The 18,115-nt window shown below is 52.1% G+C and overlaps 10 protein-coding genes across 10 annotated transcripts; 5 read left to right on the top strand and 5 right to left on the bottom strand.

Moving 5' to 3' along the window:
• The first annotated feature begins 294 nt into the window (after positions 1-294).
• Positions 295-1,355, top strand: CC77DRAFT_746820 (class I glutamine amidotransferase-like protein). Its single transcript, XM_018533059.1, has one exon. The coding sequence runs from the start codon at positions 358-360 to the stop codon at positions 1,240-1,242; it is 885 nt and encodes a 294-aa protein (XP_018388199.1). The 5' UTR covers positions 295-357; the 3' UTR covers positions 1,243-1,355.
• On the bottom strand, positions 1,272-2,969 carry CC77DRAFT_746432 (putative aminotransferase). The gene has a single exon (XM_018533053.1). It carries the CDS (start codon positions 2,663-2,665, stop codon positions 1,301-1,303), a length of 1,365 nt encoding a protein of 454 aa, XP_018388198.1. The 5' UTR covers positions 2,666-2,969; the 3' UTR covers positions 1,272-1,300.
• CC77DRAFT_746433 (hypothetical protein) lies at positions 2,970-7,418 on the top strand. The gene is made up of 4 exons (XM_018533054.1): positions 2,970-3,819; positions 3,866-4,315; positions 4,367-4,486; positions 4,537-7,418. The coding sequence occupies exons 1-4, from the start codon at positions 3,273-3,275 to the stop codon at positions 7,380-7,382; spliced, it is 3,963 nt and encodes a 1,320-aa protein (XP_018388197.1). The 5' UTR covers positions 2,970-3,272; the 3' UTR covers positions 7,383-7,418.
• On the bottom strand, positions 7,418-9,166 carry CC77DRAFT_746756 (hypothetical protein). The gene is made up of 2 exons (XM_018533058.1): positions 8,952-9,166; positions 7,418-8,904 (listed from the first exon to the last, which is right to left on the bottom strand). Exons 1-2 carry the CDS (start codon positions 9,055-9,057, stop codon positions 7,454-7,456), a joined length of 1,557 nt encoding a protein of 518 aa, XP_018388196.1. The 5' UTR covers positions 9,058-9,166; the 3' UTR covers positions 7,418-7,453.
• A 58-nt stretch (positions 9,167-9,224) lies between these two features.
• CC77DRAFT_1018750 (PEBP-like protein) lies at positions 9,225-10,982 on the bottom strand. Its single transcript, XM_018524686.1, has 2 exons — positions 10,326-10,982; positions 9,225-10,278 (listed from the first exon to the last, which is right to left on the bottom strand). Exons 1-2 carry the CDS (start codon positions 10,945-10,947, stop codon positions 9,533-9,535), a joined length of 1,368 nt encoding a protein of 455 aa, XP_018388195.1. The 5' UTR covers positions 10,948-10,982; the 3' UTR covers positions 9,225-9,532.
• Positions 10,983-11,039: 57 nt separating this feature from the next.
• Positions 11,040-13,126, top strand: CC77DRAFT_1018749 (ribosomal protein L4). The gene is made up of 2 exons (XM_018524685.1): positions 11,040-11,176; positions 11,224-13,126. The coding sequence occupies exons 1-2, from the start codon at positions 11,081-11,083 to the stop codon at positions 12,850-12,852; spliced, it is 1,725 nt and encodes a 574-aa protein (XP_018388194.1). The 5' UTR covers positions 11,040-11,080; the 3' UTR covers positions 12,853-13,126.
• Positions 12,972-14,335, bottom strand: CC77DRAFT_746425 (hypothetical protein). Its single transcript, XM_018533052.1, has one exon. The coding sequence runs from the start codon at positions 13,907-13,909 to the stop codon at positions 13,091-13,093; it is 819 nt and encodes a 272-aa protein (XP_018388193.1). The 5' UTR covers positions 13,910-14,335; the 3' UTR covers positions 12,972-13,090.
• CC77DRAFT_746632 (autophagy protein 16) lies at positions 14,038-14,948 on the top strand. The gene is made up of 2 exons (XM_018533056.1): positions 14,038-14,250; positions 14,304-14,948. Exons 1-2 carry the CDS (start codon positions 14,166-14,168, stop codon positions 14,825-14,827), a joined length of 609 nt encoding a protein of 202 aa, XP_018388192.1. The 5' UTR covers positions 14,038-14,165; the 3' UTR covers positions 14,828-14,948.
• CC77DRAFT_746480 (Mov34-domain-containing protein) lies at positions 14,938-16,339 on the top strand. The gene is made up of 2 exons (XM_018533055.1): positions 14,938-15,093; positions 15,182-16,339. The coding sequence occupies exons 1-2, from the start codon at positions 15,069-15,071 to the stop codon at positions 16,216-16,218; spliced, it is 1,062 nt and encodes a 353-aa protein (XP_018388191.1). The 5' UTR covers positions 14,938-15,068; the 3' UTR covers positions 16,219-16,339.
• CC77DRAFT_1018746 (glutamyl-tRNA synthetase) lies at positions 16,330-18,082 on the bottom strand. Its single transcript, XM_018524684.1, has one exon. The coding sequence runs from the start codon at positions 18,068-18,070 to the stop codon at positions 16,409-16,411; it is 1,662 nt and encodes a 553-aa protein (XP_018388190.1). The 5' UTR covers positions 18,071-18,082; the 3' UTR covers positions 16,330-16,408.
• Between the last annotated feature and the right edge of the window lie 33 nt (positions 18,083-18,115).

The following is an 18,115-nucleotide window of genomic DNA, read 5'->3' as shown; positions in this document are numbered from 1 at the left end:
ATGGTCTGTGAAGTGCCGGGCATACTGATACCGTGACTACATCGGCGCGCAATGTCCGATTGTTTCCCGTTCGCACAATAGCGCGACCATCGCGTATCCAGGCGACAGAGGTATCCAGGCGACCAGAATTGAGACAGCGTTGTGTTTGGTCAAGATAGACTAAATAAGTAGACCGTGGTGGAAAGACGTGGCAAATCGCGAGAAACGTCAACCGCTTATCGGCGGCTGTCACGTGCACGGCCGAATTTAGACCCATATATCGAAAGTGACATAGAGCAAGATAGATGAATCAGTATCGAAAGACTTACTTGACACTAGACAGACGACTTGAAATCCATATACTCGCTGGGTAAAATCATGGCACAAGTTCTTCGCATTTGCATGCTGAACGCCGACGCACCGGTGCCGGTGGTGGCTGGCAAACGTGCCCCCACCTACGGACGTGTCTTCCACGATCTCCTCTCTTCCGCCGCCAACAATACCGAATCATCGCGACATCCATCGGAAAATATCGTCCGCATTATGTCTACCGATTTCAATGTCGTGGTAAACGAATACCCAGCTTCGATAACAGAATTCGATGCCATCATCATTTCTGGCTCAGCGAACTCTGCATATGATGATTTGCCCTGGATACGCAAACTCGAACGATGGGTGAAGGAAGTGTATGAAAACGAACCGAGTTTGAAGATATTTGGGAGCTGTTTTGGTCATCAGCTAGTATGTCAAGCTTTGCTGAAAGACTATGGCGTCAAGGTAGAGAAAGATCCAAAAGGCTGGGAGCTAGGAGTTAAGGAGATCACACTACATCAACAGTTCCGGGGCAGATTCTTTGGGAACGACAAAGGCGTTGAAGCGGGTGGCTTGGAGAAAATGAGATTGCAGTTTGTACACCATGACCACGTAGTTGTGCCAGATATGGAGGCCCTGCCACAGTCCTGGATGACGGTGGGAAATACTCAGCATTGCGCGGTACAGGGAGTATACGAACCAGGTCGTGTCCTTACATTTCAAGGCCACTTCGAGTTTGATCGTTTCATCAATAGTGAGACGGTCAAATATTTCTTCCCGGGCTGGCAACCAAAAGTCTTGGAAGAGACACTTGATGATATTGATGCAGACGACGATTCTGTGATGGCAGCTAGTATGGTCCTCAAGTTCTTCCTTGAGGGCAGCATTAGGAAGGATGGTCAATCACATACTGTTAACGGGGGCTTGCTTACACCACCATCTCGAGAGTAAACATGTAGATAGTAAACGTTTCGATGTGTATCAACTACATGTCTAACGGTTGAAGTTCCTAGTCGGCCCCCTCAATCAACGCACCTAGTCTTTTGACACCTTCAACGATCTCCGCCTCTGTATGCCATGCCCATGATAGACGAATACCATTCCCATAGCCCTTTGCAGCTCGGACAGCGGATTCAGGCTCACCCTGCACTTGCATCATATCACCGTATGCGAATTTCAGATCCCACTGCTCCAGAGCTTTGGCAGCCAGAGCTGCACCCTTGCCAATGAAGCTTTCCGGCAACAACAGCCAAATGAAATATCCACCAGCCTGAGTGGAATGCCCATTGTGATCATCTCCAACGCCATTCGTTTGACCCAAGATTTCGGTATAGGGTTTTCCAGTAGAGACGGTGATTCCGAGTGGGGTCAAATGAGCGTCTATCGCCTCTAGCATAGCGTGATAGCGAGCTCGAAAAGTCGGAATGACATTCGTCTCGAGATGCTTTTGCAACAGCCCTGACTCCAACATTTCGTGTACGAACGACGCGGAAAGGTGTGCAGGACAGCCACCAGATTTCGTAGCACCTACTTGCGATAGTGCCAATGTGAACGCGGGTGTTGCTTCGGCCCAACCAACTCTGACGCCCGGCGCTATAATCTTCGAGAACGAACCGTTGCTCACAGCATTCCCCCACTCGTCTTTAGGCCCTCCTTCTAGGACGCGATCAATATCAACAAGCCGTGGAGGTACGTAACCGAGGTCTTCGAGATTGCTTTGTTTGTCTGTTGGCCAGCGTAAGATGTCATACACATCGTCGGTAACAACCAGGGCGTCGTATTTTCGTGCTAGGCGTATGAGGTCCTGTCTTCGCCGTAGTGACATGGTTTTCGCGCTCGGGTTCGAGAAGGTTGGGACGCAGTAGATGACATGTCGGTAAAGCTTCTTGTATCTGTCGCCTGTCTTTCGTGTTGGTAAATTTGAAGTTGGCGATGCACTTGCTTCTTCAAGACTTCGTCGTAGAAACTCTAGGTCTAACCCTTCATCGTCTTCGGGTACGCCCCTCATCATCCCTTGGAATCCATTATCCATAAAAATTGGGCAGGCTAGAAAGTAGCACGGCTCGACCATCCATATGTTTTGGGTGTATCCGGGCTCGGTGAAGCGCGCAAGAATGTTGTCCAGGTTTCCCGACGCCCCATTAGTAACGCAGATGCGATCCAACGAGATCACCGAACCCCGTCCATATGTGGGAGTCAGCCATTTCGCGATACTACGTCGAAGTGGTTCGTAGCCAGCGTCTGGTCCATAAATCAGTGAAGCTGCAGTCTTGGCTTTCGAATTGAGTACGTCGGTCGCGCCATCGAGCAGTTGAGCTGAAGGGAACAGAGTCGGCGATGGCCACCCCAACTGTAGGTTGATGCTTCCCGTCATGGTAGATAGTTTCGGATGCAACGATGACCATGATCCTCACAGCCAAACTATATCAGAGCGGCTATGAATGGTATCCAATTCACTCTGCGCCTTCGGCACGCGCGTCGCGAGGCCATGCCCGTGAGCACGCAAATGGTTAGCATGGCGTGGAGAACGTATATTGGATCCCTGTCGTTCTATCGGACTCTGAGGTCCGATAGAAAGGAGTGTCGGGTGTCAGTGTGAGGGGTTCATTCATGCCGCGCTAGTCATGCCTAGCGTGTCACTTTGGAAGGGATCGGCAATGGCGCGTCATCCGCGTCCTGTGTCGGCATCCCAATCTACTCCACCCTCAACGTGACGCGATAGGCATCGCGAGCCCGCCATGCGATGGGTTCGGAGCGATATGGCCTGCGGCTTTGGCATAGCTGCCGCCAATGGCACGCAACAAGTGGCGGCTAATCAAGCGGCCGCTGCTTGATATCTTCAAGCCCTGTTCTCTCGACACTGACACCGTCGCAACTCACTCGAGTCCTCGAATCCATCGAAGGAAGCAGAGGTTGCTCATTACTCAAACTCACCATTAGCTGTTTCCTGGCCGCTTTTCTCCACGAATCTCCCACCAAAGATGCCATTCGTTGAGCAGCCGCTACAAGGTGCAGGCATTCGCATTGCCATTGATCGTGGTGGTACTTTCACCGACTGCCTGGGCATTGTTCCGGGGGAACCAGATATACTAGTCAAACTTCTGAGCAATGATCCGACGAACTATTCTGACGCGCCTACCGAGGGCATCCGCAGAATACTCGAACAGGCTACAGGCGTATCGATACCACGCGGCGAGAAGATCGACACGAGTGACATTGAGTCGATAAAGATGGGAACGACAGTGGCTACGAATGCCTTGTTGGAACGAAATTCCACGAAGTGCGCGCTGGTCGTTACCAAGGGTTTCAGAGATTTGCTCCGCATAGGTGATCAAACAAGACCAAAATTGTTTGATCTTAACATTAGGAGGCCAGAGACTCTCTTCGATGATGTGCTGGAGATCGACGAGCGCGTTACACTTCACGATTCGACCGAAGACAAATCAACGCTTAGAGACCCAAAGCGCGACTCTCATGATCTGGAGAAGGGTGTTGGTGGGGAAGCTATTCGCGTGTTGCGACCACTTGGTTAGTCCTACATCCAGACGCAATGTTCGCGCTAACATCATCATAGATCGCAACCACGCCCGTGAGGGTCTACAAAGTTTGTTCGACAAAGGCGTGCGGTCTTTAGCTATAACGCTTATCAATAGCTACACTTTCCCAAACCACGAGCTTCAAGTTGCCGACATTGCCAAAGAGATTGGCTTCACACAGATATCTGTATCGTCACAAATCTTTCCTATGATTAGAGCGATATCGAGAGGCTATTCGGCAACAGCAGATGCATACCTCACGCCTTTGACGCGTAGTTACATCGATGGCTTTCGTGAAGGATTCATAGGCGGTCTCGAAGACTCTCGTGGTGCTCGTTGCGAGTTTATGCAGAGTGACGGCGGTCTAGTGGGATGGCAACATTTCAGCGGTCTCAAAGCCATCCTATCCGGTCCGGCTGGGGGTGTTGTTGGCTTTAGCAAGACGTGCTTCGACACCAAACGGAAAAAGCCGGTAATAGGTTTTGACAGTAAGTCTATGGGATTCTTCAAACGCGAAATACATGTTAACACTGACACAGTGGGCGGAACTAGCACTGATGTTTCCCGGTATGCGGGGACTTTGGAGCACACGTTCGAGTCGATCACAGCGGGTGTGACAATCCAATCACCACAACTTGAAATTGATACTGTAGCTGCTGGTATGTGATATCCCTGATACTCGACCGCGAGTTGCCATTAACATTCTCAGGCGGCGGAAGTATTCTTTCCTATCGTAACGGCCTCTTTCTGGCAGGCCCCGAATCAGCGAGCGCACATCCCGGACCAGCGGCATATCGTAAAGGTGGACCCTTGACAGTTACAGATGCGAATCTTGTGCTGGGACGTCTACAAGTCGAGTATTTCCCGAAGATCTTTGGCAAGCACGAGAACGAGCCGCTAGACTATGAAGGCGCCAAGAGAGCCTTTGAAGAGCTACTTGTTACCGTCAACCGCGATCTGTCTCAGACCACTGGGAAAACGAAGACCGTTGAAGAACTTGCTCTCGGCTTCTTGGAAGTTGCGAACGAGACGATGTGCCGGCCCATTCGTTCGCTCACTGAAGCCAAGGGCCACCGGACATCCGATCATGATCTTGCAGTCTTTGGCGGTGCGGGTGGACAGGCTGCCTGTGCTATTGCAGCTAACCTAGGAATCGACCGCATCTTGGTTCATCGCTATTCATCCGTCTTATCGGCGTACGGTATGGCGTTGGCAGATGTCGTTCGTGATGTTCAAGAACCATGCTCAGCACTACTCCAATCCTCTCTTGATGAACTTGACGAAAGGCTGTCGTCACTCGAGAAGAACGCAGCTGAGCAGTTGGCCAACGACGGATTCTCTGGCCAAACAATCGGCTTCGAGCACTTCCTGAACCTTCGCTACGAAGGTTCTGACACCACCTTCATGGTCTCGCGCCCTGATCAGGGATCGTGGGACGAAGCTTTCGTAGCAGAGCACAAACGTCAATTTTCTTTCGTTATGCCTGGACGAGACATCCTCGTTGAGAATGTACGAGTGCGAGCCACAGCTCGGAGCCCATCAGTCGAGCCTGAGTTCGTCTTGGAAGAACAACTCACTGGATGTTCCCCGTCCCCAGTGTCTACTAAGAAGATTTCGGATCACGTTCCTGTCTTCTTCGAAAATCGCTGGACTACCTCCCCTTTGTACCACTTGACAAAGCTGGCCAAGGGTGATGTTGTAGATGGACCTGCTATCATTCTGGACAACACACAAACCATCGTCGTCGCCCCGCGCTCAAAGGCAACTATTCTAGAGCGCCACGTAATGATTGAGCTCGAACGTACAACTTCATTGACCAGCACTGAGGTAGTTGCACCACGAACTGTTGATCCTGTGGAACTCTCTGTCATGGCTCACCGTTTCATGAGTATCGCTGAACAGATGGGCCTCGCACTTCAAAAGACAAGCGTTTCGGTCAACATCAAGGAACGCCTTGACTTCAGCTGTGCACTTTTCAGTCCTGGGGGCCGCCTTGTAGCTAATGCTCCACATGTGCCAGTACATCTTGGCTCAATGGAGCAGGCGGTCATGTACCAGCACAAGAAGTACTTGGGCCAACTTCGACCAGGTGACGTTATCGTCGCTAACCACCCAATCTCCGGCGGCACGCACCTTCCTGATATCACTTGCGTAACACCTGTCTTCGACCATGCGGGTGAGACTATCATATTCTACACAGCTTCGAGAGGTCATCATCAAGAAATTGGTGGAATACTCCCAGGCTCAATGCCAGCTGGTAGCGTTGAGCTACACGAAGAAGGCGCTATGATAGTCTCAGAGTATCTTGTTCGCGATGGAGTCTTCGACGAAGAGCTAGTTACAAGAGTGCTACTCCATGATCCAGCACAGTATGCAGGATGCTCAGGAACACGTAAGCTAGCCGATAATATCAACGACCTCAAAGCACAGGTATCAGCCAACGCCAAGGGTGCCGCACTGGTAGCCGATCTCATCGCTGAAAGAGGTCTCGCCATTGTACACCTCAACATGCATGCCATCACCTCGAACGCCGAGTCGTGTGTGCGGGAATTCATGAAGCGTACTTATCATGAAACTGGCGGTAAGATCCTCACCGCACTCGACTACATGGATGACGGCACCCCCATAAAACTCGCCATAACCATCAACCCAGACGACGGGTCTGCCCACTTCGATTTCACTGGAACAGGCGAAGAAGGCTACCACAGTTTCAACGCTCCACAAGCAATTGCCAGATCTGCAACACTCTACGTGCTCCGTTGCCTCATCAATCAAGACATTCCGCTCAACGAAGGCTGCCTCCGCCCTCTCACGTTCACAATTCCAGAAGGAAGTATCCTCAACCCCTCACCATATGCCGCAGTATGCGCTGGAAATCCTATCACATCCCAACGCGTAACAGACGTCGTGATCCGCGCCTTCGAAGCATGTGCCGCAAGCCAAGGTGACTGCAACGTCTTCTCCTTTGGCATAAACGGTGACAATGATGACACTGGCAACCCTATTCCAAACTCCGGTTTCGGCTTCGGAGAAACGATATGCGGAGGTAGTGGCGCGGGACCTGGCTGGCACGGAACTTCCGGAGTACATATTCATATGACGAACACGCGTATCACAGACCCAGAACTACTGGAGAAGAGGTATCCTGTGCTTCTTCGCGAGTTTAGTATACGGGATGGGTCGGGTGGCAAAGGGCGTTGGAGTGGTGGGAATGGTATCCGGAGGGTGTACGAGTTTTACCGCGATATGAATGCGAGTATCGTCAGTGAAAGGCGGGTTACTAGACCTTATGGTATGTTGGGTGGGGAGGACGGAAGTAGTGGAGTGAACTACATCGTCAAGAAAGTCGGTGGGAGGTGGTGTAGGTTGGGTGGACGTAAGGATTTTGCTGTACAGAAGGGCGATTGCTTTGTGATCGACACACCTGGTGGAGGGGGATGGGGAACGAAGGATGAAGCGAAGGCAGATACGGATGAACTAGAAAGCGCGAAAAGGTCGGCGGTAGAGCGGAGGTTTGTCAGTCAGTTCCAGTTGGCGCAGGAAGCCAGCAACTAGACTTGGCGGACTTCCCTATATCTTAACCTAGTTTAATCCTTTTCGAATTCGTCGTAATCAATTCCTTTGTTTCACCACGCGCCCTCCCTTGCCAGGATATCCCACCCTACGAGTCGCCAAACCTCCTCCTTGTACCATGTCTGCACATCTTTGTCGTCGACTTTGGCTACGTTTTGCATGGAACCGAGTCGCATAGCTGGAACAGGCTTTGTGAGAACATCCAGGAACTCATCATTAGTGTTGTTCCCATACATGCACGCAACAAGTGTCCGTTGCAAGCGGTCTCTTGCCAGAGGGCTCAAGCGCGCCCTGGTGCTCGTCACAGGAGTTTTGGTGCTCATTGTACGGGCGGGTCGGTTAGATGCCGAGCTAGGGCGAGCGTTCTGGGGATTCATGTGGTTTGGAGCTAAACCCATTGCTCGTTCAAGGATCAATACGAGTGCCTTCACTTCAAGACGGGTGGCTAGGGCGTCGCTATCCCGTCTTGTCGTCTCAGCAGCATCTCTCGGCTCGGGCGGTGGCAAGATGTTGCCTTCGATAGAAGTACTGCGATGCTGTCCGAATGTAAAATAATACAACCTCTTTCCCACGCGTTCGAACAGGATGAAGACGAAGCCATCAAAGATCTTTTGATGCACAGGATCGGTTTTCTCGAGGAATCCGAGAAAGCTGATTAACAAGTGAGCAACTGCTCTAGCCGGAGCGGACTCTCTCACGACCGGAGGCGGCGCTTTCGTCTTCGTCTTATTTGGTGAAGAGGGTGGCGACAAGGAAGTCTCCGCTGTACGTCGAGCTGATATCTCGATCGATTGCAACGCGGCCTTGAACATCCCTGCTACCTCACAGACGACCAGACTATCAAGTCGTACATCGGCTTTGCACTCCACGAGCTTATTTGTACCAACAAGTAACGACATGAAGGCTCTAGCACAGACAGAGAGGGCAACAGCGAAGTCAGATTTGTCCTTATCGAATGACATGGCTTCAGCGCTTCTCCGCCCGTGACGAGAGAGCAGCTCGTGGTTCTGAGCGACAATGAGTATGATCTTGCCAATGCCTGAAGCGATTTGTACAAGATTGATGCAGAGAACATCAGTGTCAGGCTTGTCGGACCGGCACAATGAGTGCGTAGTGTATAAAGCTTCCATGAGTTTGGAACCATCCCTGCCGAGCACTTCCAAGAAATCCAAGTCATTATCGATGGTTTCTTGAGCAGCAGCCGTTGGTGATTGCTTTTGTGCTTGTCTCGACGGCTTGGGTCTCGTGGGTGACGCTGATGGTGCTTTGCGCTTGGTGGTGTAGGCAGCTGCATCAATATCCAAGACGGGACCGGACAGGCTCGACAATAAGTGGTTCGATCTTTCAAGCTTAATGTTGACACCTCGAAGTTTCTCACATTCATCCTCGGCCTTTTGACATCGATTTTTCCAGTAGGCGACTTCGTCAACATAGCATGTAGGATTTTCTCGCTCTCTAGGGTCGAGACCGGGCTTAGTCTGGGCACGTAGCTGTAGAACGTAGTCTAACAATATCAGAAAGTGTGGAGTTTTTTCGAAGGTTTGACTATACCTCGTACTTGCATCCCGGCTGGTTTGGTCCGAACAATGGCAAGAGCAAGTGCCATCTGTTTCTCAGACGGAAGGAAGGGCGGGCGCGAGAGCGCGTTCTGCTTCATGACGATGGTGATGCTGAAAGGAAGTCAAACAGATGGCAGTGTCCTACTGCAGGAGAGTTGACAAGAAAATTGTACACGGTGGTTGCTATGACATAGGAAAGAAAGGTAAGGATAGGATGATGAGGCAGATCGACGGAAAATAGAAGTGACGACCTTGAGAGGTGAGATGAGGAGGGCAGGAAGGAGACAACCCCCGCGACTGCGAATGGAAAGAACGAATGTCACTCCGAACAATCTCTCTGTCACTGTCTTCGGTGCTGGATGATATTGAAGCAACCACAGTGAAAGTCCATGCCGTTCGTCTCGAGCTGAATGCAGTCGCTTTCGTTGCTGTGGTATATTACCTCTGCTACACTCGGCCGTGCGACGCTCGCAGAGTCCAAGCACGACAGATCGAAGCTGCAGCTGTGTTCATCTTGTATTGTACATATGGCTTACATGACTAATACATCCACTATATGCGTCTCTTGTGCCCTCAGCGCATGCGCTCCGTTCGCCTCTTGTAAGGCAGCGGCTCGACCCTCTTCCTCTTGAATTCTACAGCAATCTGGTCCTTCAGACCTGCGCGCTCCATGACACCAGCCATGCTCTCGTCCCATTTTGTCCTGAACAGCGTAGCTGTGATTGCGCTCAGCTTGTTCGAATCAGCAAAGCTACGGAGATTGAACCCCATACGCTGAGTCTTGTTGAACTTGGTGACATCGAGCGCCTTGCCTTCGTTTTGCTCAAAGACAAAAATTCCTAGGCGGTGGTATGGCGCACCCTTGTGAGCCCAGGGGGCAACCCAGGGTAGCGCAATCTTCTTGGCACTGGGATCTTCAATTTTCTGATCTTCTTGAGCGATGCGCTGAAGAGGTATCGAAGTGTTGCTTGGCGAGATTGATATGTTGGAGGCGATGAGGTGGCATCGGTAAGTGAAGCCGTCCTTTTCTGTGACTGGCACATCTGCGTCTACTACGACCACAGTAACCAGCTTCTCACCAGGGGTGAAGGTCTGAACGTTGAGACGAGGCATTTTCTCACTGATAGCAGAATCCACGAAGTCTCCGGGCGCCACCGGCTTTCGTGCGAAACCGAGGTCAATGTCTGCTACCAAATTCAGGGAGGGGAGAAGGTCGGGAACGATAGCAAGTTGTGTGATACGTTGTTCCAGCACACGGCGCTTGAACTGGCGCCACTTCTTTTCGGCAAGATGGCGGTAGATGGGCTTGTTCATGTTACCTTCACAAGTCAGTCAAGTTGGTAGCATCTAAATTGACACGACCTACCCAGTCCGTCCTCAAACTTCCGCTTCACAACCGGGTCGTTGATGTCGGCCAGGATAATCAGCTCTTGAAGGTGCTGCTTCATACTCCGCAATCGATGCTCCTTGGCTGCCGGACCTCCACTGGTGCTTGGATCTTGGGCCATCAGGTTCTTTATCCGCAACTGCTGGGTCTCGATTTCCTTGATCTTTTCCTGCCTGTCTTCCAACAAGACCTTTCTCGCCTCCTGGAAACATTGGTATGGCAACTGTTCGAAGGGAACCTCATCAGCCTTCTGCATGGTCGATCGACGAAGGACAGCACGGCGACGACGGGATCCAACGGGTTGGACATGTTCTCTCCGCAATAGTCGGCGTTCCTGCTTCTTGTTCTCAACCATCTGAGGGTCTAGAGTACCCCATTTCTGCATGTATTCTGGGGTTTCTTGAGAGCCAGCCTTCTGGGCAGCGCCTTCCGGTGAGTTCGAGGGCGGTGGTGGTGGTGTCGCATTCGTGGGTTGTGTCTGCACCTCTTCACGAGCTACGGCCGAGGTGGAGAGGAGGCGACGGGTGCCATTGGCGGCTGGCAATTGTCGCACGCATCGTAGACATGCGTTGAATTGGCGCAGTGTTGGCGTGGAGGCCATGGTGTTGATGGCTTGGACGGTGTTCAAGAACGATGGTGCCCGCTGGAAAATGTGGTGATCCTCACGTTAGCGCTTTTCGTAGACCTCCGCCTCCAACTCCGACGACTTCAACAGTTGAACCACCCCGACCGGCATGGCTTCCACGAGGATATCCGCGCCCATGCGTGGCGTCACACATCAATTGAGAAGTCTGTCGATACGGCCGAATGCGCTGTGTACGCGCTGCGCCGTATGTTGTTTCGCCGTCATTCTATGCGACATGCTAACGTCGTTAAGAAATCTCTATGCACGCCCACCAGCCGCTCAATAACCACATCTGCCCCCTCCAAGGCCACGCTATCGTCGATAAATGCCAAAGCCCATGACTCCGGATATGTACCTGTTAAGCCTTTTGAGCAGCAGACAGTCCTCGCGACTATCCACCAATTCCCTTCTCTGGAACCGCTCCGATTCGAACAATACCCTGCAAATCACCTATACCTGCCCACCCGACGAGACATACTACACCGCGCTGTCATCTACGAAGGAGATAGTACCCGGTTGGGTACTGCTTCGACAAAGACAAGATATGAAGTACGAGGTTCAGCAAGAAAGATTCGGCCGCAGAAGGGAACCGGTCGCGCTCGTCTGGGAGACAAGAAGTCGCCCATGCTGAAAGGTGGAGGTGTCGCTCATGGCCCCAAGCCCCGCGACTTCGCGACTGAACTGCCTAAGAAGGTTTACGACCTCGCATGGCGGACAGCACTCTCGTACCGGTTCAGGAAGGGCGAACTGATCATTGTGGACAACGCGATGGAGATTGAAAGCCCGTCAACAAAGTTACTGAGTGATATCCTCAAGTACCACGAAAAGCTACACGGTAGGGGCAGGAGTTTGATGGTCACGTTGGAAGAGCGACCGTTATTGGAGCAGGCGTTGGTAGAGATGGATCGTGGTGAACAAACGCTCACATGGGAGGAAGTCGACGTCAAAAACCTCCTCGAACTGTCGCGCGTCATCATCGAGCGTGACGCATTGCACAACATCCTCCTTGCTCATGAGGAGGATATCACACACAAGGCCATCACGCCCTGGCACAAGAGCCTTGTCCGATCATCGCCACCCACCGAGCTCGAATCGACCATCGGCTGGGAAGAATTCCGCGAACTCTCCCTCTCCGACCCTAAAGAGAAAGATGTCATGCGCGCTGGAGTCTACGAAAATGTGGCAGGTACGCGCTACGCCTACGCTGAATCTCTGCCTCAAGGACCCAAACGTTCCGAACTCACGATATCCGCCTACAACCTCCTTTCCGAAGCCAAGGAACTGCAATTCGCCGAGAAGACCGGCCGTTCTTTCAACGACTATCTCATCTCCCCAGAGAGTGACGAGTGGCCTCGCATCCAGACTATAAATTACCAGATCAACACGAAACATGACCTTGCTGGCAGAGCTTTGAACACCAACAGACTGGAATCTGAAGAGATTATGGTCGAGTTGGGGGAGCTTCAAGTACGGAAGGCAGAAGTAGAGTATGAGGCGGCGTTACTCGCAGCGCAAATTCACGAGCACCGCTCTGAAGCTTTGCGTTTGACTGGGTATGAAGCGAGAGCTGAAGAACAGTTGGAATTGGCTAGCGGCGAAAGGACCAATGTCGACAATGCAGAACTACTACTTTTGGAGTCTAGGCTCGAATTCGCCAAGCAGAAGAATGTCGTTGCCACTCTCAAGGGCCACTTCGCTGGCCAGCAGAAGACGAGGGAAGAGGTTAGGCTTTGTGAGGAGAAGCTCCAGGCCAAGAGTGCGGAAATAGCGGCTGACATGGCCGAACGCGAGACGATCGAGGGTGAGGACGTGCAGGAGGTGGATGTTGCGACTGGAGTTGAGACAAAGGCTGAGCCGGCCAAGGAAGTGAAGAAGTTATGAAGTTTTTGATATGTGATATTATACAATGTATCTATAGATGTTCATGAATCGTTACACCACGTGTGATATTGTATGTTGTACAGTATGCTACATGCAAGGGAACTATTCACGTTCCTTCTTCCTTCCCCATCTTCGCTTCTTTCGTATTGAGTTGAGCTGTCCGCGGCTCGGCATTTTGCTCGTGCACCTGCGGTACTTTTTCTGAAGGTTCGTTCATCCAGATCACGTTGGACCATCCTCACGCCTCTGCATCTTTCGACTTGTTCTCCTTCTCAATCTTCTTACCCTCGTATGTAACCTTCAGGATACCTCCAACCTGTCCCTCGCGCTTAGTCTCTCGCGAACCCTTGCACTCTTCCACCGCTTCGTCAATGGCCTTCATTACCGCATCCGCCTCTTCCAGCGTCGCTTTCCTACCAGCCTTCTTCGGCCCAAGCATAACCTCCACTTTGCGCCCTTCCTTCAGGAACTTCTTCATGGCAGCCAGTCTATGCTTCAGATCCCCCGGCGCAATTGCCCAATTCAACTCCAACGTTTTTGAAGAAAGTCCTGACCCCGCACTCAGTCCCTTGGCTTGCCGTCGCATTGTGTCCAGTTTCTTTTGGTGTTGGGCGCGTAGGTTAATTTTGGAAATAACGCGGCATGTCGGCAAGCTCTCTGGATCTAGGAAGCCATCTTGATCGTACTTCCCAGGTACCATTTGTACAACGTGATGGGTGACTTTGTTTATGCTTGACAGCGCCTCCTGCAGAGGGACGTTCTTGTGAATGGCACCCTCTTCGTCGACGAGGTTTATAAAGTCAGCTTCGATGGCTTTGTCGATGACGTAGTAGTCTGAGATGGCATGGCGGCGGGTATCTTTTGTGTATTTTATCCCGCGGGTTGTTGTTCGGCTCGTGAGACTGGGCGTGGACGAGGAGAGAGAGTTCGGAGACGAAGTTGGCGCAAAAGCTGGGGCGTAGAGGAGTGGGATTGATGTCGTGTTGCGCAGATTCGGAGCGATGAAGACACGGTAGAGGGCACGAGAGGTACCGGAGATGTGGTGCGTAGGCGGCATGCTGGACGATTGTGTGTAAGTTGTGGGAAACGAGTGAACGGAAGTGAAGAAGTTTGAGTAGTGACGTGGGATAGCTGGAGATGGAACTTTCCTGTCGGCGCTAGCAGGGGTAGAGTCGAATCGGAGCAGTGACGACCTCCGCACCCGCAATCGTCCATGGTGCCCACCTTCAGCCTACTCCCACGTAGCACACCACCATGATAGCGATAGAGACGGCTCGTATCTCCCTTGATCTCTCGCGACCCTACCTGCCGCCATGAGTGATCCCCTGGCGGAATATTTGTCTGCACTCGATGCGCGTGACGCAAGGGAGAAGGCGCATGAGGAGTACGTGAACGCCTGTAAGTTGCAGAGTGGAGTGCGCGATGTCACGGAATCATGCTCAGATGTCTAGATACCAAGCTCGCCGATAACACGGCACAGTTTGCGAACCAGACACCCTCCGCGGAAGAGTCAGCCCCCGCGGCCAGCGCATCAAAGGGCAAAGGACCAGCAACGACCGATGTCTCCTCGCCATCTGCTATCGCGCAACTTCGCTCCGAATTAGCCGTCACTCAGCGCACGCGGGGTGATCTAGAAAGTCAACTGAGCGCCCTTACTGCCGAGCTGAGCACCCTCAAGGCCTCAGACACGCAACAAAAGCAGCGCATAGAACAGCTCGAAAAGGTCCGGACACAACTGGAGAGGCGAAGCAAGGATAGAACGGAGGAGCTCAAGGGCAAGGGGAGGCTTGTGGAGGAGGTACACGACGAAATGGTTGCGCTGAACCTACAGCTGAACATGGCGGAGCAGGAGAAGGAGAAATTGCGCAAAGAGAATGAAGAGTTGACTAAGAGGTGGGTCAAGAAGATGGAGGAAGAGGCACGGAAGATGAATGAAAGGTCAGGGTGGGAAGACCAGTCACGGAGGAAGAAGTAGAGACAAGACAAACTTTTTGATCTCGCTGTGTTTTAGGCTGTTGACAGTAAATCATAACATGGCTGTATTTGCAGTGTCTTGAATTACACTCGACTTCACTTTCCTAGGACTGCCGGCTTGCTCGCTGATGCCTTGTATGTCTTGGCGCTAGAGCTCCCCGCAATAAGCATACAGCTCCCGCCTTGCCTCCCCACCAAACAGCATCAAACTCACCCAAACAATCTCGACACCGTCTTCAATCATGGGGACCGCTTTGAAGACGTGGGGTAAGTCTGATCCCTCGTTTAACCCATGTCCCATCCATCACAATACCATGATACCCCGCTTGCCGTTGCATGCTAATAAACATCCCAGAGCTGGAGAACTCCGTCAAGCTTGTAGATCCCCAGAAGGACGCCCTCTACAATTATTCCTCCTCGGAGCAGAAAGCCATCAACAACGCGCATCCATGGCGAACCGACCCCAACTACTTCACGTCTGTCCGCATTTCGGCCATCGCCCTCCTCAAGATGGTCATGCACGCGCGATCCGGCGGCTCAATCGAAGTCATGGGCCTGATGCTAGGCAAGATTGAAGCACACACATTCGTCGTGACCGACGCATTCCGGTTACCAGTCGAGGGTACAGAGACACGAGTCAATGCACAAGACGAGGCAAACGAGTACATGGTAGAGTTTCTACAGCGCGCACGAGAACAGGGACAGATGGAGAACGCCGTCGGCTGGTACCACTCACATCCTGGCTACGGCTGCTGGCTCTCGGGCATCGACGTCAACACACAGAAGACTCAACAACAGTTCCAAGACCCCTTCTGCGCCATCGTCATCGATCCCGACCGAACTGTCTCTGCGGGCAAAGTCGAGATCGGTGCCTTCCGTACCTATTCAACAGAGTACGTCGAGAATCAGGCCAAGGCAGGTGGCGGCTCCAAAAACACAAGTGGCGCTGAGAGCGACGGCTTCGAAACCATTCCGCTCGGCAAGATTGAGGACTTTGGCGCACACGCCAACCACTACTACCCCCTCGAAGTCTCGCACTACAAGTCTTCACTCGATGCTAAGCTACTAGAAGCGCTGTGGAACAAGTACTGGGTACAAACGCTGTCATCCTCTCCTCTCATCTCCAACCGCGATTACGGCACCAAACAGATTTCAGACCTCGCCCGTAAAATGCAGCAAGAGAACAACAGCAGCAAGCGCTTCAAAGGCGGAGCAGGTTACGCGACGAACAGCGAGAGTAAGAACCAGTTGACCAAGCTGGGTGCGGCTGGGAGCAAGATTGCGCGTGAAGAAGATATGGGCCTGCTGGCTGCAAACGTCAAAGATAAGGTCTTCAACCTTGCGAACGGACAGGAGGTCAAGAGTCAGGAGGTCGAGATGGAGACTTCCTAGGTGTACGATGAAGTATCGTGGATAGCATGGTATGGCGTTCAGGGTGTGTAGGGCGTACATCGGATAGATCATGGGATGGGATACCACACGAAATGAATCGAACAAAATTGATCTGTATGTTCGTGATCTATACTCTCTATGCTATTGTTACATTCATCTGTCTGCCTTGCACATACTATCATACATCACACTAATTATTGATCAGCAACCCCAACCGTTTGAGCGTCTCAGTCCTCCCAAGAATTGTGAAAATGTCATACAACCGCATCCCCTGCTCCTGCCCAGTAATCGTCTTCCTCAAGTAGTGATACACATCCTTGCTTCCCTTCTTGCCTTCTGTTCTACCGTCAATGATCTTGTGCACCTTCTGCATCAGATTTTCCTTATTCCAATCTTCCTCTTCAATGTCTGCCAACATTTGCGCGCGCATGGGTATGTCGGATGTAGTTGACATGGGCGGTTGCTTGTCGAACGGACGGATGGGTGTGAAAAAGAAGGAGTTGCGGTACAGAAACTCGTTTGCGTTTGTGTAGTTTTCTGCGTCGGCAAGGATGATGGAGCGGATGTAGGATTCGGGGAAGGGCGTGCCAATGATGGACTGCCAGTCTTGATAGGGACTGTCTTCTGAAGTGAGGAGTCTGGAGACGTTGCGAACCAGTTCTTCGAGTTTGGGTCCGCCGACAGAAGCACGTTGCAGGGCATGTTTGCGCTGGAGGAATTGCATTTTACCGAATGTCACTGTGGTGTTGCCCTTTGTGAACTTCAAACTGAATTTCTCGATCAATGTCTTCAGGTCCATGACATCGCTCTTTTCCTTGTGGCTCCATCCTAGCAACGCAGCGAAGTTTGTTAGGGTCTCAGGGAAGATTTCCATCTCCTTGAATGCAGTGATGTCGGTGTCGAAGTTTCGCTTGCTGAGCTTGTTGCTGTTCTCGTCGACGAGGAGGCCGACGTGGGCAAATTCGGGAGGTGTCCAGCCGAATGCTTGGTACATGGCGATGTGCTTCGGGGTGCTGGGCATCCATTCGCTTCCTCGTATTACGTGAGTGATCTTCATGAGGTGGTCGTCTACCACGTTCGCGAGGTGGTATGTAGGGAGGCCGTCAGATTTCAACAAGATGGGGTCTTCGTAGGCAGATTCGGTGACATGGCCGCGTCTCTTGAGGGGTCGGAAGGTGCCATAGATGAGGTCCTTGTATGTCGGGTATTGATCTGGTACCCTGAGGCGTACGGTGTGCGATTCCCCCTTGGATGCTCTGTCGTCACTCTCTTCTTTGGATATAGCGGGTGGGGCGCATGTGCGGTCGTAGTCCGTTGCGATGCCCAGCTTGTGTCTGTGTTCGGCCAAGGCGTTCAAGCGCTCGGAAGAACAGAAGCAGCGGTATGCATGTCCTGATTCCAGAAGTTTGTGCGCGTATTCTCTGTATATCGCACTCCGCTCTGACTGTTTGTACGGCCCATACGGACCCCCGACCTCTGGCCCTTCATCCCATTGCAGTCCCGCCCATCGTAAGTCGTCGAAGAGTCGTTGTTCGGCGTCTGGTATCGTGCGCTTTTGGTCTGTGTTTTCTATCCGTAGCAGAAATTGGCCACCCGTTCGTTTCGCGAGGAGGTAATTGAACAGCGCCGTCCGCAGTGATCCAAGATGTAGGTAGCCTGTCGGCGAAGGCGCAAAACGCGTCCGTGCGGGAGATGTTGGTACGGCAGTATTAGCCTTGTCCTTTCCTTCTTTAGCGAGCTGAGGATTTCCTTTAGAGGTGATTGAGCGGTGCGAGGATCGCGAAAGGCGGACGAGACATGACCGGCATGTGTAGGTGGATAATTGTGGGCGGACAAGTAGTGAAAACGACATTTGGGTGTTGATGCGACGCAAAGGGTTCGAGTTCGCGGTTGAAAA

This window comes from Alternaria alternata (genome assembly GCF_001642055.1).
Source record: "Alternaria alternata strain SRC1lrK2f unplaced genomic scaffold CC77scaffold_6, whole genome shotgun sequence".
NCBI lineage: Eukaryota > Fungi > Ascomycota > Dothideomycetes > Pleosporales > Pleosporaceae > Alternaria > Alternaria alternata.
Note: the sequence above shows the minus strand (reverse complement) of the source record. Positions and strands in the feature narration are given on the sequence as shown.

Excerpts from the sequence above, each read along its gene's own strand:
- CC77DRAFT_746632 (XM_018533056.1), top strand. The coding sequence starts at position 14,166 with ATGAGTGATCCCCTGGCGGAATATTTGTCTGCACTCGATGCGCGTGAC. Across the intron at positions 14,251-14,303 it reads TGAGGAGTACGTGAACGCCT|ATACCAAGCTCGCCGATAAC; the intron begins GTAAGTTGCAGA and ends TCAGATGTCTAG.
- CC77DRAFT_746756 (XM_018533058.1), bottom strand. The coding sequence starts at position 9,057 with ATGAAGCAGAACGCGCTCTCGCGCCCGCCCTTCCTTCCGTCTGAGAAA. Across the intron at positions 8,905-8,951 it reads AGCCGGGATGCAAGTACGAG|ACTACGTTCTACAGCTACGT; the intron begins GTATAGTCAAAC and ends TGATATTGTTAG.
- CC77DRAFT_746820 (XM_018533059.1), top strand. The coding sequence starts at position 358 with ATGGCACAAGTTCTTCGCATTTGCATGCTGAACGCCGACGCACCGGTG.
- CC77DRAFT_1018746 (XM_018524684.1), bottom strand. The coding sequence starts at position 18,070 with ATGTCGTTTTCACTACTTGTCCGCCCACAATTATCCACCTACACATGC.
- CC77DRAFT_1018750 (XM_018524686.1), bottom strand. The coding sequence starts at position 10,947 with ATGGCCTCCACGCCAACACTGCGCCAATTCAACGCATGTCTACGATGC. Across the intron at positions 10,279-10,325 it reads GAAGTTTGAGGACGGACTGG|GTAACATGAACAAGCCCATC; the intron begins GTAGGTCGTGTC and ends TGACTTGTGAAG.
- CC77DRAFT_1018749 (XM_018524685.1), top strand. The coding sequence starts at position 11,081 with ATGGCTTCCACGAGGATATCCGCGCCCATGCGTGGCGTCACACATCAA. Across the intron at positions 11,177-11,223 it reads CGCTGTGTACGCGCTGCGCC|AAATCTCTATGCACGCCCAC; the intron begins GTATGTTGTTTC and ends AACGTCGTTAAG.
- CC77DRAFT_746433 (XM_018533054.1), top strand. The coding sequence starts at position 3,273 with ATGCCATTCGTTGAGCAGCCGCTACAAGGTGCAGGCATTCGCATTGCC. Across the intron at positions 3,820-3,865 it reads TCGCGTGTTGCGACCACTTG|ATCGCAACCACGCCCGTGAG; the intron begins GTTAGTCCTACA and ends ACATCATCATAG. Across the intron at positions 4,316-4,366 it reads GCCGGTAATAGGTTTTGACA|TGGGCGGAACTAGCACTGAT; the intron begins GTAAGTCTATGG and ends ACACTGACACAG.
- CC77DRAFT_746432 (XM_018533053.1), bottom strand. The coding sequence starts at position 2,665 with ATGACGGGAAGCATCAACCTACAGTTGGGGTGGCCATCGCCGACTCTG.
- CC77DRAFT_746480 (XM_018533055.1), top strand. The coding sequence starts at position 15,069 with ATGGGGACCGCTTTGAAGACGTGGG. Across the intron at positions 15,094-15,181 it reads GACCGCTTTGAAGACGTGGG|AGCTGGAGAACTCCGTCAAG; the intron begins GTAAGTCTGATC and ends TAAACATCCCAG.
- CC77DRAFT_746425 (XM_018533052.1), bottom strand. The coding sequence starts at position 13,909 with ATGCCGCCTACGCACCACATCTCCGGTACCTCTCGTGCCCTCTACCGT.